General features: G+C 43.4%; 1 protein-coding gene across 4 annotated transcripts in view; it reads left to right on the forward strand.

Annotated features, from left to right (window-relative positions):
* CCDC171 (coiled-coil domain containing 171) overlaps positions 1 to 17,370 on the forward strand; it is a 608,461-nt gene that overhangs the window by 158,274 nt on the left and 432,817 nt on the right. For all 4 annotated transcript variants that reach the window (XM_033920389.1, XM_033920380.1, XM_033920408.1 and 1 more), the window contains exon 12: positions 15,629 to 15,718. In XM_033920389.1, the coding sequence (XP_033776280.1) occupies positions 15,629 to 15,718 (90 nt within the window). The remainder of the gene's footprint in view (positions 1 to 15,628; positions 15,719 to 17,370) is intronic.

Raw genomic sequence — 17,370 nt, forward strand, 5'->3', positions numbered from 1 at the left:
CTCTCGTCAACCTCTGCCAACAGATGTTCTCTCTTCAATTCATCTCTGAAAGACGCATGATGGTTCTTCTGGGCCACATGGCTTCCACTGTGCATGTGTCACCACTGGCAAGGTTTCATCTTGCACTCCTCAGTGGACCCTTGTGTCTCAGTGATCTCAAGTGACAGATTGTCTCTCACAGCATTACTCAAGTTTCAAGTTTATTAGGATTTTATATACCGCCTATCAAGGTTATCTAAGCGGTTTTACAATCAGGTACTCACGTATTTTCCCTCTCTGTCCCGGTGGGCTCACAATCTAGCTAATGTACCTGGGGCTATGGAGGACTGAGTGACTTGCCCAGGGTCACAAGGAGCAGCGCGGGGTTTGAACCCACAACCCCAGGGTGCTGAGGCTGTAGATCCAACCACTGTATATCTGTACCATCATCTCTTCTACAGTCGCTTCAATGGTGGATGACTTCCTTCATTCACTCACTTGCCCCCTCATCACAAGGTACTCATGACAGTTGCTTCTCCTTAAGCTTGGGGGGCACATCTGGATGACTTTCAGACCCAAGGTGTTTGTACTGCCAGGGAATGGAAATTTCACATCAATTTCCTCGAGCTCAGAGCGATGCATTATGCCCTCAAGGCTTTCCATCATCTTCTCTGCCCTCAAGTCCTCTTTCTTCGCCCCAACAATCAAATAGCAATGTACTACATAAACAAGCAAGGAGGCATGGGCTCTCTCTTGTTATGTCAAGAGGCCCAAAAATTCTGGACTTGGGCGACTGCTCACAACGTTTTCTTAAAGGCTGTCTACAGTCAAGGGGAGAAGAATTCCCTAGCAGACAACCTCAGCAGAATTCTTGAACCTCACAACTGGACTCTCAACTCTGCAACTCTCCACTCCATCTTTGCTCAATGGAGCACTCCACAAGTGGACTTGTTTGCGGCTCCCCACAATCACAAGTTACCCCAGTTTTGTTCCAGACTTTGCTCTCTTCTTCGTCTGGAAGCCAATGCGTTTCTCCTGGATTGGACAGGCCTGTTTCTCTATGCATTCCCTCTAATTCCTCTCATGTTAAAAAAAACTCAATGCATTCCCTCCAATTCCTCTCATGTTCAAACTCAAATGAGAGGCAGCCACCATGATTCTCATTGCTCTTCGGTGGCCCAGGCAACATATATATAAGTTGTGCATTGGAATTTTGTATGGATTGAAAGAGGGAGAGGTGGTTACAAGGAAGACCTGTGAGAAGCAAATTGCAGTAGTCGAGGCAAGAGTGGATAAGGGTTTTGGTGGTGTGCTCCGAGACAAAGGGTTGGATTTTGGTGAAATAGAGAAAGAGGCAACAGATTTTGGCAATCTACTGGATTTGTGCAGAGAAAGAGGAATTGAATATGACTCCAAGGTTGCGAGCTGACGAGACAGGGAGGATAAGAGTACCATCCACTGAAATAGAAAGTGGGGGGAGAGGAGATGAGGGTTTAAGTGGAATGACAAGTAGCACAGTCTTTGCCATATTCAGGTTTAGGTGATGATGGGACATCCAGGAAGCGATGTCAGACAGGCAGTTTGAGACACGGGCATGGATACCTATAGAGATCTCTGATGTGGAGAGGTAGATCTGAGAGTCATCGGTGAAGAGGTGATAGTGAAAACCATGGGGAGAAGATCAGAGCAGTAAAGGAATGAGTATATATGAAGAAGAAAACATAAGATCATAAGAATTGCATACTGGGACAGACTGAAGGTCCATCAAGTCTAGTATCCTGTTTCCAACAGTGGCCAACCCAGGACCCAAGTACTTAGCTAGATTCCAAGTAGTAAAACAGATTTTATGCTGTTTATCCTAGGAATAAGCAGTGAATTTCCCCAAGCCATCTCAATAATGGCCTATATACTTCACCTTTAGGAAATTATCTAAACCTTTAAAAAAATGCTGCTAAGCTAACTGATTTCACCACATTCTCCGGCAATGAATTCCAGAGTTCAATTACATGTGTGAAGAAATATTTTCTACGGTTTGTTTTAAATCTACTACTTAGTAGCTTCATCGCATGCCCCCTAGTCCTAGTATTTTTGAAAAGAGTAAACAAGCGATTCACATCTACCATTTCCAATCTACTCAGTATTTTATAGACCTCTATCATATCACCCCTGAGCCATATCTTCTCCAAGCTGACGAGCCCTAGCTGCTTTAGCCTTTCCTTATAGGGAAGTCGTCTCATCTCTTTTATCCTTTTCATCATCCTTCTCTGTAACTTTTCTAATTCTGGTATATCTTTTTTGAGATATGACAACCATACTTGCACACAGTATGTGAAGTGCAGCTGTACCATAGAGCAATACAAGGGCATTATAATGTTTTCATCGTTTTCCATTCCTTTCCTGATAATTTCTAACATTCTATTTGCTTTTTTAGCTGCCGCTGCCACACACTGAGCTGAGGGTTTCAATGTATCCTCAACAATGACACCTAGATCCTTTTTCTGGGCGGTGATTGCTAACATGGAACCCTACATTACTTAACTATAGTTCAGGTTCCTCTTTCCCACATGCATCACTTTGCACTTGCTCACATTAAACATCATCTGCCAGTTTGATGTCCAATCTTCCAGTCCCCGGGATAGGAGTGGTGGAGGATCCACCACTATATACACTTAAAGGTGCAGTGTGAGAGATAAGAGTAGAGCCAAGAAAGAACAGAGCCCTGAAATCCAAGTGAGGATAGCATATCGAGGAGAAGATGGTGGTCTAAAGCAGCGGATAGATTGAGAAGGATGAGGATAGAATAGAGAGGCCTTTGGATCTGGCTAGGGTCAAGTCATTGGAAACTTTAGCAAGGGTAATTTTCATGGAGTACAGGAAGTGAAAGCCTGATTGGTGTGGGTCAAGAACATTTAGGGTTGACAAGAAGTCAAGGCAACGGCAATGAGCAGCACCATGGATCTGTTGTATGCCAGCACAGAATATTACAACTGAGTTATTGGACCAGCCTATAGAGAACTTTTTCCTTTAATTAGGACCAATTCCCTTTTCTGTGAATTGAAATTGATTTTTAGTCTTTGAAAATAATTGCGCTCTATCTTTTACAGTATTGCTTGTGTATATTGGTATATAAATATTTCAAATATGCCCCCTCAATTTCAAATCCACGCTAGTAAAAACTCAGATGCTCATAGAATTCCTAGGAGCATCGAGGTTCTTACCTCCATAGCCGGTGCTAAAAATGTTGGTGCGGCTTTGTAAAGGAGAGGGGATAATGTTATAAGTATACATATGTTTTTCATGTATGTGATTGGATCTAACAAATGCTAAGATGATCTTATAAATAATTCTACAGTGAATTTTTTGTGAAATAGCTGTTTAAAATTTTTTGAAATTAATACAGTTGTGTATTTTGAATAAATACAAGACTTATGGAAAATAAGCTTGTTAACACATTTTGAAGTTGAAACTAATTTTGAGGTTAATGTCTTATATGAATGTGACTAACTCTCAAGTAATTAATTATATCTTGTTAACGTTTCTCTGTCTTAATGCAAAAAAACACTATAAAATATATAGAAAGATCATTCAAATGATGTATGTAGTGTTTCTGCTCTTAAAAAAGGCCAACAGCGCAACCTTAGAATCTTCTGAGATAGCAAAAAGGGCAAATGTAAGTGACCATGGAAATAAATACATTTCTAGGAATGGCTAAAGCTGCTAGATCTTTCCCAGTGAGAATAGATATCTGGTGTATCTGCAAGTTGGAGACTCTTCTGAGTCTCAGTTCAGCAAGATACAGAGTAGATAGGAATAAGCGGGCTGTTATTTCAGAGGAAGAACACCATATTTTCCTTTGCATGGTTGAAAAGTTTGCTCAGCAGGAATTGGCTTAGTAATTTGCTCTTTTGTTAAACTGTGCCAGAGACAACAGTAGAGAAAGTAAAGGGTGGCTTTAACAAAAATAAAAAAAAGCAGGCTGACAGAAAGAAGAATGAACTGTTGATGAAAGAGAAAAATAAATCACAAGTAATACAGAATCAACTGTTCTGCTGCAGGACTTTCCAATTGGACTGTTAGACTTTCCAATTAGACTGTTAAACAAGATGAAATCGATGGGGTTGGGTGAGAAACTAACTGCATGAGTCAATGATTGGCTGAGTGGTAGACTTCAGAGGGTGGTGGTCAACGGCACCCTCTCTGAGACATCAGAGGTGACTAGCGGAGTCCTGGGACCATCCCTTTTCAACATATTCATAACTGACTTGACCCGGGGGCTTCAGGGTAAAGTAGCAATGTTCGCTGATGACGCCAAACTGTGTAACATAGTAAGTGAAAGCAACCTCAAGGACAGTATGACGCAGGATCTGATCAAGTTGGAAAACTGGTCCTCGACATGGCAGCTGGGCTTCAATGCAAAAAAATGTAAAGTTATGCATCTCGGCTGCAGAAATCCATACAGAACCTACTCCCTGAATGGAGAAACACTAGCCAGGACTTCAGAGAAACGGGACTTGGGGGTAATCATCAGTGCAGACATGAAGGCTGCCAAACAAGTAGAGAAGGCCTCTTCTAAGGCAAGGCAAATGATGGGATGTATCAATAGAAGCTTCGTCAGCCGCAAACCTGAAGTCATAATGCCACTCTACAGAACCATGGTGAGACCTCATCTGGAATACTGTGTGCAATTCTGGAGGCCACATTACTGGAAAGATGTGCTTCGAGCTGAGTCGGTCCAGCGGATGGCCACTAGGATGATCGCCGGACTCAAGGGGCTCTCATACGAAGAAAGACTGGGCAAACTGCAGCTCTATACCCTAGAGGAGCGCAGGGAAAGGGGTGACATGATTGAGACGTTTAAGTACGTCACAGGTCGTGTCGAGGTGGAAAATGATATATTCTTTCCCAAGGGACCCTCAGTCACAAGGGGGCACCCGCTCAAACTCAGAAGAGGGAAATTTAGTGGTGACACCAGGAAGTATTTCTTCACAGAAAGGGTGGTAGATCACTGGAACAAACTATCAGTGCAGGTGATCAAGGCCACCAGCGTGCTCGACTTTAAGAAAAAATGGGACACCCACGTGGGATCCCTTCGAGGGTCAAGTTAAGAAACCAGGTCACTAGCACTCAGACTTAATGGGGTGGGTCAATGGAGTGGGCAGACTTGATGGGCTGTGGCCCTTTTCTGCCGTCATCTTTCTATGTTTCTATTCTTATTTAAATAAGATACTAAGAGAGTGGATGTAGTTTGTATTGTATCCTGAGAGTCTTCAAGAAATCCTGTCAAATCTATTTCAATAGAAACTAATTGATCCACCACTTGTTCTGTTGGAACTTTTTGTTTTCTTAGAATATAGTAGAGAGACGAGATAGGTATTACATCAGCATTAATTATCTCCCAAATCTCCATGAGATACTTATGAAAGAGAATCTCAGGAGAAATTAAGTGGGTTACAGAACATTAACCATTCTCAGGTTTCTATCCCTTTCAGTATTCTCCATTGATTCAAGTTTTAGATGAATTGAATGAGAATCTTTCATAGAAGAAAAGGAGAATGTCTGTAGATTAGAAACCTGCTTTTCAATATTTACCATAAGTGTATCTAGTATTTTAATATTGGAATTCACATTTTCAAGTTTTTCCATGACGTCTTTCGAAAATGATTGAGAGTGGACAATAACCGATTTCAATAAATTCTCCATTCTTACATTAAGTTGCCATAAATCTTTAAAGGAAACATCCTGTGGATTTTCATCTGAGCCTTCAAACCCTTCCATTATAGCAGAAGAAATCTGAGGCATTTTTAAGAAGGAAATAGCAAGATTGGTTTGAGGTTCAGAAGTTTCCATAGAAGTACTAGGATCAACTGCGGATCCTGATCCTGCAGGAAAATCAGGAGGTAGAGGAGGAGTTTGATCAGAAGAGCTAAGTGTGGCCCCTGAAGCCTTTCTGATCTCTCAACCTGAAAGGGGTTTGGCTCAAGTGTTGTTACATGACGGTCCATCAGACCTGATGATACCGGGGTAGAGAGTTTAGTTTTTCCTTTTTGCTTCCCCATTACAAAATACTCTTAACCATAACAAATACAAAAAAAATAATAGTGAAGGGAAAGGTATATTTACCAACCCACACTCAACTCGTCTCTACGTAGCTCAAAGGGGCTCCCAAGGGGCCTTGCGTGGCGCGTCACAAGATCGTTGGTGTTTTCTTTCTGTTGAATAGGACCCCGATGATGTCACAGATGATCCTTCTCAGTGCCTATCTGAAACATGGCATAGGAAGACAGAGAAAACGCTGCAGAGAGACACAGAGGCAGGCAGAAACAGCAGGAGAAAGCCCCTCTCTCCATCACCAGATGCCCTCAGGTCAGCACTTCCTCCAGTCTGAGCCACAAGATTGTTGGCATTTTCTGTTGGTTGAATAGGACCCCGATGATGTCACATATGGTCCTTCTCAGTGCCTATCCGAAACATGGCACTGGAAGACAGAGAAAACGCTGCAGAGAGACTCGGAGGCAGACAGAAACATCAGGAGAAAGCCCTTTTCTCCATCACCAGATGCGCTCAGGTCAGCACTCCTTCCAGTCTGAGCCACAAGATTGTTGGCGTTTTCTGTCGGTTGAATAGGACCCCGATGATGTCACAGATGGTCCTTCTCAGTGCCTGTCCAAATCATGGCACTGGAAGACAGACAAAGTGCTGCAAAGAGACTCGAAGGCAGGCGCAAACGGTAGGAGAAAGCCCCTCTCTCCGTCACCAGATACCCTCAGGTCAACACTCCCTCCCTTAATGCAATGTTTAAATTTTTTGGTTAATCCATTCATAATGGCATGGACACAATTTAAATCAAATCTTTCTAACTAATGATTTAAATTGTGATTTAAATCAAATCCATGATCTGCCCATTCAGCCTCCACAGTAGATGCCAGTTCATTTCTCATTTTTGTGTTCTATATTCTATTCCATAAACTAAAAGAGGTAAATTAATATCAGTGGTGTACCTAGCATATGTGACACCCGGGGCCCATCATTTTTTGACATCCCCTCATCTATATCAAAAATATGATTTTTAGTAACAATCCACATATCGCACAACAAGAGTATACCTAGGAAAAGGCAGCATCTTAAACACTGCAGTGAGCACTAGAACACCAACACATACATTGTAAAACTAAACAAGCCAGATCCGCACAGTCAATTGATCCTGTAGTCAATGCCAACTGAAAACTATGTCCTTTTCATACACACAGAACAGAGATATACCCTCACACAATATGGAATAATCACAAACTAAAAACAGTAGATGTAAATTTGAAAAAACTGATACATAACAATCACCATTTTACAAATTAACAAATAGAAATAAAACAAATAATGAGAAATATGAAAATACCATTTTATTGGACTAATCATTTTTCAATTAGCTTTCAGAGGCCAAATCTTTCTTCAGAACAGAACAGTATACTGCTGTTATGGTATCCTGTCCTGAGGAAAGGGGTTTAGTCAAAATATTGCCTTATTTCCATTTATAAGCTTTTATCAATACAGTTACAATACTACTTGATTCTAAGTAAATCAACAAAAAAATCTTTTTATCTTTTGTCGTTTCTGCTTTAATCATCTTCTCTTTGCTCTCTTCTTTCTATAGCGTTTGTCCTCTCTCCCTTCCATGCAACATCTGCCCTCTCTTTGCCTCTTCTACCCAGCTTCTGCCTTCTCTCTCTACCCCTTCCATCTACTGCCCACACTCTCTCTACCATTTCCATCTACTGTCCACCCTCTCTCTCTTCCATGCGGCATCTTCCTTCTTTTTATGTCCCTTCAATAAACTGTATATCTGCGGTCCCTTCTCTCCTTTGCACATGATTCATTTCAGCTTCACCCCCTCTCCATTTTTCTGTCTCCACCCCCTCCCCTATGCTTTGGCATGTCTCTCTTTCTCTTCTCCTTTCCTTCCTTCCTTCCCACTCCACACCATAGTGTGGTATCTCTATCTCCTTCCCTTCCCTCCCCCCATGCCATGACATATCTTTCTCCCCCTCCATGGTCTGGTATCTCCTTTCCTTTTTTCCTTTCCCTCCCTCCCAGGGACTTGGCATCTCTGGTTCCCCTCCCTTGTCTTCCTTCTCCCTCCTCCCCTCTCTCTCCCCAATTGGTTGCTGCAGCAGCAGCATGATTTCTCTCCCCCTTCCCTATGCAGCAGCAGCATTTATCTCCCCCTTGCCTGTGCAACATTTCTCCCCCCTTGCCTATGCAGCATTTCCCCCCACTTGCCTGTGCAGCATTTCCCCCCACTTGCCTGTGCAGCATTTCCCCCCACTTGCCTGTGCAGTATTTCCCTCCCACTTGCCTGAGCATCATTTCTATCCCCCCTTGCCTGGGCAGCATTTCTGCCCTCTCCTTCCCTGTGCAGCAACAACATTTCTCTTCCCTACCCAGCATTTCTGGCTGGTTCCCCTGCTCAAAGCCGCAGGCGTCTACACCTCACACGATCCGCGGCTACGTCGGAAGCCTTCTCTCTGACTTCGTGATGTCAGAGGGAACGCTTATGACTCAGCCGTGGATCGCCGACACCCGCGGCTTTGAGCAGTGGAGCTGGCCAGAAGCTGAGGAACCGTCGGAGTGAGCACCTGCGGACACCACTGTTTACTGCCACTGTTGCTGGTTAAGGAAAGCAGCAGCGGCAGAATAGGGAGGGTTGCCAGCTGTGTACCCCCTTGGGGTGTGCATCCGGGGCAGACCTCCCCCCTTGGTACGCCACTGATTAATATAAAGGTCACCATCTGAGATATGCTAGATATGTTTTATTTAATATAAAGACATTAGATTTCATAATTCATTTTAATTTTGGTTCTGATCTGAAAAGAATACTTGAAGTAAGATGACTGGGGAGGGGCAGAAAGTTCCTATTAGATGTTATATGCTGCAGGAAATGAAAGGGAATTCTTTCCCTCATTCAGTGCTGCAGTTTCCATTGGATGATCTTGCCCTTCAAATGTTGCAGCTACAATGGATTCATTATCTGTATTTGCAGCCAACTAGTCATTATGGGGAGAATGTGTTTTCCCGGCTGACCTCATCAATATATTTTTTCAAGCACACTACCAACCTCATTAGTTGCTCTTCTCCCTCCCATCTATCCCTGTTTTATTAATATTTTTCATTGATTAGTAAGAGCATCTGTCACTTTAAGAAGCCTGCAGAACTTGGCTGTAGTAGGTTATTTTTTCTTCATACATGTCTACCTGCAAAATCAATAGAGGGCAGTAGAGGGAAGGGCCTGTCTGGAATATCAGGAGGAGGAGCAGCAGCAGCACTGAGACAAATCAGCCATGTAAGGGAATGTTATGGCTAAAAGACCACCATAGAGGAAAAGAAAGTTTAATGTGGCAAAGGGAATGTTTTACAGGGCAGGAGGGAAGGAATAGAAGATGGTTGCGATCTAAACCAATGTTTCCCAACTTCTTCAAGCCAAGTACCCCCTAAACCTAACAAATACCAACTGAGTCCCTGCCCAAGCTCTGCCCCAGACTTGCCCAAACTCCGCCCCTGACTCCACCCATAATTATAGTACTAATTGTAATGCAATTTCTTCCATCTATTTTTCATATACATACAATATAATCTTATAAATACATAATGGTAACCAGAAAATTAGAAAAACACAAAGCACACTGTATGCAAAGAATGTTAATTATCACTTATATTCTAGGTTTTTTTTCAAAGAGGTCAAGGCGGATGACTTTAAAATATGCAATATCACCTCAATAACAACTATAGAAAAACAGACAAATATAGTGCAAAATATAGAAGCAGATATAAATTCTCAAAACTGACATATTTTGATCACTAAATTGAAAATAAAATCATTTTTCCTACCTTTGTTGTGTGGTGATTTCATAAGTCTGTGGTTGCACTTTCTTCTAACTGTGCATCCAGTATTTCTTTCTTTTTTTCTTTCTACCTCCTGCATTCTTTCTCTCCTCTAGACCTCATTCCATTCTCCAACCAACATCTCTCTCTGTCCCTCCATGAGTCCAACTTTTCTTCCTCTTTCCTCCACCCCTATTGACAACAAGCCTCTCTCTCTCTCTCTGTCCATCTTTCTTGAGAGATCCAGGCATCTCTCCACCTCCTCTACTGCCACATCCAACATTTCTCCCTCTCTTATCCCCCAGATCATGTGCAGCATTTTTTACCACTGCCCATCAGACCCATGCCCATTTCTCCTTCTATCACCCCTCTCCATCACTATGTCCTCCCCCTTGCATTCCTTTCAATCTGCCCATCTGGTACCTCTCCATCACTATATCGAACATTTCTCCCTCTCATCCTTCTGTTCCCCATGCATCTCTACCTCACTCCTCTCTCTCTCCATGCCCAATTTTCCTTTCTTCCTTTCCCCATGTGTACTATCTTTCACTCACACTCATGCCCAACAATTCTCCCTTTCTATTCCCTCCCCTCCTATGTCCCAAGTTAGTGCCCCCTCACTTTCTCCATTCTGTGTTCTATGTTCATGCCCCCCTTTCTTTATGTGTTGAGTTCGAGCCCCCTCCCCCTCACTGCCTTCCAGCCTTTGACTCCAAATTAAGTTGCACCGCCCACACATCTCCTTTCTCCCTCTCCCTGAAGCCACTCGGCGCCGAAGCCTGCCTGCCCCCCGCTGAAGCTGTCGCTGCTGATTCCTCCCTGCCTCCCCGCCCGCCCACTCGTTGCACCCCCACCCCAAAGCCGATATTGCCACCTGACATGCTCCATTCCCCCCTCCCCTGCTGCCGCCGCTGCAACTCTGGGCAGGGACGGGCCAGGTGCATGCAGCGGCTGCATGCGGCCAGTCCTCAAACCTTTCCCCTGACGTCAATTCTGACTGACTGGCCCGGAACCTTCTCTCTGATGTCAGAATTGATGGCGAGAAGGCTTGTGGGTCGGCCGTGTACAGTCGCTGAACATGCCTAGCCCATCTCTGGCCAGAGTTACTGTGGTGACGAGGGGGGAGGGGATGGAGCATATCGGGTGGCAGGTTCGGCTTTGGGGGTGGGGGGTGCAGCGGGAGGGGAGGCAGGGAGGAATCAGCAGTGGCTTCAGCAGGGGGACAGGCTGGGAGAGATCCTGCTTGGCAGCCAGTATATAATGGAGGCAGTGTATGCAAATCAAGTTTATGCATATTCATTTTGGATATCCTGAAAACCTGACTGGCAAGGGGCTACTCCAGTACTGAGTTGAGAAACACTACCCTAGGATACACGTACCGCGTGCTGAGAAACATTGATCTAAACCATCCCATCTGTCAAAGCCCTCCCCAGCCCATCCTCAAATGAATGGCCGTGCAAGTCTGCCCTGTACCGGCCTTAGTTCTAAAATAAATACCCATTATTTTCTTATTAGAGATCCTCTGTGTTCATCCCATGCTTTTGAACTCTGGCACTGTTTTTTTCTCTACCACCTCCCTCGGGAGAACATTCCAGGCATCAACTACCCTCTCCATAAAGAAGAATTTCATAACATTACTCTTAAGCCTACCACCCCTTAACCTCAAATTATGCCCTCTGGTTTTATCATTTTCCTTTCTCTGGAAAAGGTTTTATTCTATGTTAATATCTTTCAAGTATTTGAATGTCTGAATCCCTATTCCTCCTGTCCTCTAGAGCAGACAGGTCAAAATCTGGCTTGCGGGCCAAATTTGGCCCACGGGGGTGATTATATTTGGCCTGCGATCTGGTCCGAGATTTGGCCCGCCATTCCTTCCCGCAGCAGAGAGAATGTGTGAATGGCTGGGGTCAGCACTCTTCCTCATTGGACCTCATGCTTGTCTGTCACCGCTGCAACAGACACCCGATTGGTGGGAGTGAGCATGCTCCATTTTCCTCCTTCCAGCGTCCTGGACTGACGACTTGGTATGTCGGGTGGGAGGAGGTGGCGATGGTAGCTACCACACTCTCTGGTGAATGCGTCAGAGGCTGCCTGGGTGCACCTGGGGAGGTGGTTGGGGGGAAACATGCAGGCCTTTGTGGAGCTGTAATAATTTTCAGCTGCACTGTTCAAATAATGCTGTTAAAAGTCTAAGACTGCCCTAGTCAGCGCTTATTTATCTAGGTGCCAGCATCTGCTACTTCATTAAGTAGCACTGAATATAGGACGGCTTAATTTTAGGATTCCAGAATGAGCTTTGATGCATGAGGCACCGGTGAAACAGTTTCCTTTGATTGTTTTAACACGCAGCACAGGATTAGTATAGTTTTGCTCTCCAAGTCTAGATTCATTATTCATCCATCCTCTCGTGCAAATTCATTTAACAAGTTGTAATTGCTTTTGTCAAACTTATTAATTTTGAATATAAAGAAGATTTGATAATGACCAGGCAACAAAAGGTAGAAAAATAATTTTATTTTCTGTTTTGTGATTACAATATGTCAGATTTGAAATGTGTATCCTGCCAGAGCTGGTATTAGACAGCAAGCGTGAACTAGGACCTAAAAGAGAGAGGAAAAGTCTTTATTAAGGTGTGCATTTAGCGCGTGCTAAATCAGTTAGCATACCTTAATAAAAGGACCCCTAAGCATCTTAATTGATAATTCAGCCCGCGACTCAGCCTATGTTTTAGATTTCGGCCGCTTATGTGATTGAGTTTGACACCCCTGCTCTAGAATATACATATTGTCACAAACACTCTTAGCGCGGAGTTGAAAAATGACAAAACTGTGATCCGACGTGTCCCCCTACTACCAAGGGTATCTTCAGGTCAGCTACTTGGCCCTAGGTGACTGCCTAGGCTTGGGAGCCAAGGTAAGTACTGGCTTCAACCATTCAAATACCAAACTCAGGCAGAATTTCTCAAAGTCAAGAATGGTCTTTATTCTGACCCCAGTGGTCCAAAGGTATAACATAAAGAAAACACATTCAGCTTTTCACAAAAATCAGTTTTCAAAATAAAGTCAAAAGGAAAACATATGCTTCTGGCACACAATACCAAGAATGCTATGAGCTTAAACTCAACTCTAGTCCAGCACTAAAATAGTGATTCACCAGCATTCAACTCCTTGCATGACCTCAGTCCTGATTGCAGGGAGTGATAATTAAATGTAATTTTGAAAAGGGAAAAAGAAAAACACATGTCTTGCCAGAGACCATGCATTTTTGCTCAGCCTTCAAATTACACTTGCTTGCCAGAATCAAAACTTATTTTCTGTGACAGTTTATTTACAGGCAGGAACAAGGTATTCACAGTGCAGTACATAGAAGAGTGTTATAATCCCCAGCAGCAGACAGTTTTGAACATTCCCTCTGAGGCACTAAACAGTAGGGAAGCTCTGCCTCAGGCTCTCTAGTCACTGTAGCACCCACTGATAGGCAGCACAGCTGAACGAGATTCTGTGATTGTTTCTCCACCACGGCAAACACAGCTAGTTTTCAGCATACAAAAACATTCATTCTATCTCAATGCCTTTTGGCCCAAACTAAACATACAGTTAGCAGCATGTAAAAATCCAGGTAAGTAATTACCGTACTTCTTAGCCAGAAATAATGTCCAACTCAAAAATCAAGGAACCCAAAACACAAAGCATACTTTGAAAGGAAAAATACCAGCTGCCTCACAGCTACTCACTGTTTCAGTTTATTTCCATGAGCTCTGCTTGGTCCTCTGAGGTAGGGCAGGCTTCCTGGATTTCTATTTCCATGAAATCCTCTGGAACATGAAAGTTGGAAGTAGGGCAACTTTCTTCTACTTCCTGCATGGGCCAATCTGAGCCCTCAGAGACTGCTGCTGTCTCTAAGGCCTTGCTTCATGCTGCCAGAGTGTTTCTGCCACATCACTTTCCACTCCCCTTACTGTTTCATCCTGCCTGCTTTTAACCAGCCCAAAGCCACTCCCCTTCAGCCTGTAGAGAGGGATGGGCTTTGGTTTCACTGCAGGCAGCCTCAGCTCAAGTTCCCCTGTCTGCTTTGCCTTATTCTTACAGGTACAGCCACCTTGGCTTTAGCTGCCGTAGCAGATGTACTAACACGGTGCAAATGCTGTGTTTCTGCCTGCTCATACCCAACCTGATCCTGATTACTATTATTCTTATAGCATGGGCAAGGGAGGTCAGTCTCAGGCAACTGAGCAGAGCTGACCTGGTCAGCTCTTCTGCACAGGATCTTCTTGGCAGGTCTAGGTGCAAAGCCAGCATGGGGGCTGGGTTTGTCATAATATGCAGGGCTTTCATTTTCTCATGTCTTTTGGCACAAATCCCCTAACATTTTTGTCGCCTTTATCTGGACCGCTTCAAGTCTTTTTATATCCTTTGCCAGATAAGGTCTCCAAAATTAAACACAATATTCCAAGTAGGGCCTCAGCAATGACCTGTACAGGAGCATCAACACATCTCTCTACTAGTTGCACCTCTCTCTATACAGCCTAGTAGCCTTCTGGCAACAGCCACCACCTTGTCACACTGTTTCCTTGCTTTTAGATCTTCAGGCATTATCACCCCAAGGCCCCTCTCCCCATTTGTGCATATCAGCCTCTCCCCTCTCAGCATATACGACTCCCTCGGATTTCTAATCTTCAAATTTATCACTCTTTACTTCTTTGCATTGAATTTTAGTTGCAAGACATTAGACCATTCCTCTAACTTTTGCAGACACTTTTTCATGTTTTCCACTCCCTCCTTGATGTTTACTCTGTTAAAAATCTTGGTATCATTCGCAAAAAGGCAAATCTTTCCTTCCAACCCTTTGGCAATACCGCTCACAAACATTAAACAGGATTGGCCCCTGCACTGAATCTTAAGGCACTCCATTACTCACCTCTGATAAAATTCCATTAACCACCACCCTCTTGAATCTGTCCGTCAACCAGTTTCTAATCCAGTTTGTCACTTTGCGTGCTAACTTCAGAGATTCAGAGAAGGGTGATAAAGGGATTGGAGCACCTCCCTTTTAAAGAGAGGCTAAACAAATTATGGCCTTTAAACTTGGGTGTATGATAGAAATTTATAAACCTGAATGGTGTGGAATAGTTAAATAAGGAGCAGTAGACAAACAGAAAAACAAAGGATACTTTTGCATGTACCTCACAATTAATGGTGGAATCTTTTGCCTGAGAATGTGGTCAATATGACCAACACAATAGGCTTCAAAAGAAAATGGACAAGTTTCTGGAGGAAAAGTCAATAAAAATTATATTAGCCAGGTAGTCTTGGAAGAACCATTAGTTCCCCTCCCTTCTGGAAATAGCTATCAAAAATAGGTTTATTCTTTGGATCTGCTTGGTACTTATGACATAGACTTCTGCTGTAGGAGATAAGATACTGGTTTTGATGGACCTTGGTATGACTCAGCATGACTTTTCTTATGTTCTTGGAAATGCTGGTGGGAGAAGAGAGTTTAATTGTGACTGTAAGAGATTATCACTGCACTGTAACACTAAAGGAGTATTATAGCCTCTGTGCCACAGATGGCAACTGTGTGCACAAAACTGGACTGAGGTAAAATGCTTGACAACAGAAGCACAGGCTTTCTGATGCTGGAAATGGCCTGTGGTCATATGTCTGATACTCATTTGTGCTCTTGTGCATTCTGTGTGCTGTCTTAGACATTATTATTATCATTATACTTAACATTTCTACTTCTCTGAACATACTTAAAAATATTTTTTTTTTCTCTTCAGCTTGAGAAGACGAGGCAATCATTTAAGATGATGTCTAAAGAACTTGAATCTTCGAAAGAAATAGCATGGTCTTTGGGTAAAAATTGTAAGGTAAATTGTTTAGATTTGCTGTTATCCTCTATTTATTATTATTGAAAGTTGCATGCCCAGAATTGCTTTTGTTTTAAAGAGATAAAGATCAACAAAGGTACTAAGGACCTAGATTGGCCAACGTGAAAACGGACTACTGGGCTTGATGGACCATTGGTCAGACCCAGTAATAATAATAATAATAATAATAATTTTATTCTTGTATACCGCCATACCCAAAAAGTTCTAGGCTGTTCACATTCATTAATTACGGTCCGCGGTGATACACGGATTTACAATATTTTGACAAAATTACAAATTTACAGAATTGTAACAAAATTACAGAACTGACAAAATTACAGAATTGTAACAAAAAAATTACAGGCAATGAAGAGGGGGGGGCGAGGGGAAAACTATAACTGAGATTTAGCAGGGGTAGTGGTAAGACAGAAGGTAGGGTTGGTACGCGATAGCAAGCGTGAGTTCAAGTGTGGAGGGGGGGGAGAGTGGGAAAGGGGAGAAGCCGGTGGCAAATGGGATTAAGAGCCCTGTTCACGGAAGAGGTGCGTTTTGAGGAGTTTTCTAAAACTAAGGTAAGAGGGGGCCTCGAGTATCATTTGGGCAAGCCAAGGGTTCAGCTTAGCCGCCTGGTAAGCAAAGGTTTTGTTGAGAAATCTATTGAAGTGGCATAATTTTAGGGATGGGAAGGCGAACAGCTGGGTTCTGCGGGATTTCTTGTTGGTGAGATTCAGAGTGAAATGGTGATTGAGGTAACTCGATAATAGGCCAAAAACTGTTTTGTAGCAGAAGCAGGCGAATTTGAATAGGACTCTGGATTCGAAAGGGAGCCAATGCAGTTGGTGGTAGAAAGGCGTGATGTGGTCCCATTTGTTCAGGCCGAATATGAGGCGGACGGCAGTGTTCTGGATCAATTTTAGTCTCCTCATGGTTTTCTTTGTGGAGCACAAGTAAATGACATTGCAATAGTCTAGTACACTGAGCACGGAGGACTGTACCAATAGGCGGAAAGAGGAGTCTTCAAAGTATTTTTTTATGGTGCGCAGTTTCCAGAGCACTGAGAAGCATTTCTTGACAGTGAGATCGGTGTGATTTTCTAGCGATAGATGTTTGTCTAGAGTGACTCCCAGTATTTTTAATGTTTGTTCGAGGGGGAAGACCAGACCTTTCACCTGGATTGTGGAGTCTTTGATTTTGTCATTGGGGGAGGCTAGGAAGAATTTTGTTTTGTCCGGGTTTAGTTTTAATCTGTAGGATAGCATCCAGAGTTCTAACTGATTGAGTATGCTTGTGATGTAGGCTAGAAGTTCTGAGGAGAAAGTGGAGAGTGGGATGACTATTGTGATGTCATCTGCGTAGATGAAGAATTTGAGTTTGAGGTTATGAAGGAGGTTACCCAGGGAGGCGAGGTAGATATTAAATAGTGTGGGGGATAGGGGGGAGCCCTGTGGCACCCCGCAGGAGTTAACCCAGCTAGGTGAGGAAGAGTCGTTTTTAAGTACTCTGTAAGATCTGTTTTGTAGGAATCCGCGAAACCAATTGAGGACCTGGTCGGAGATGCCTATGTGGGTCAGGCATTCGAGAAGAATGTTGTGGTCTACTAGGTCGAATGCACTGCTCAAGTCGAGTTGGAGTATCAAGGCGCTGGAGCCCAG

The sequence above is a fragment of the Geotrypetes seraphini genome, chromosome 1 (assembly GCF_902459505.1).
Source record: "Geotrypetes seraphini chromosome 1, aGeoSer1.1, whole genome shotgun sequence".
Taxonomy (NCBI): domain Eukaryota; kingdom Metazoa; phylum Chordata; class Amphibia; order Gymnophiona; family Dermophiidae; genus Geotrypetes; species Geotrypetes seraphini.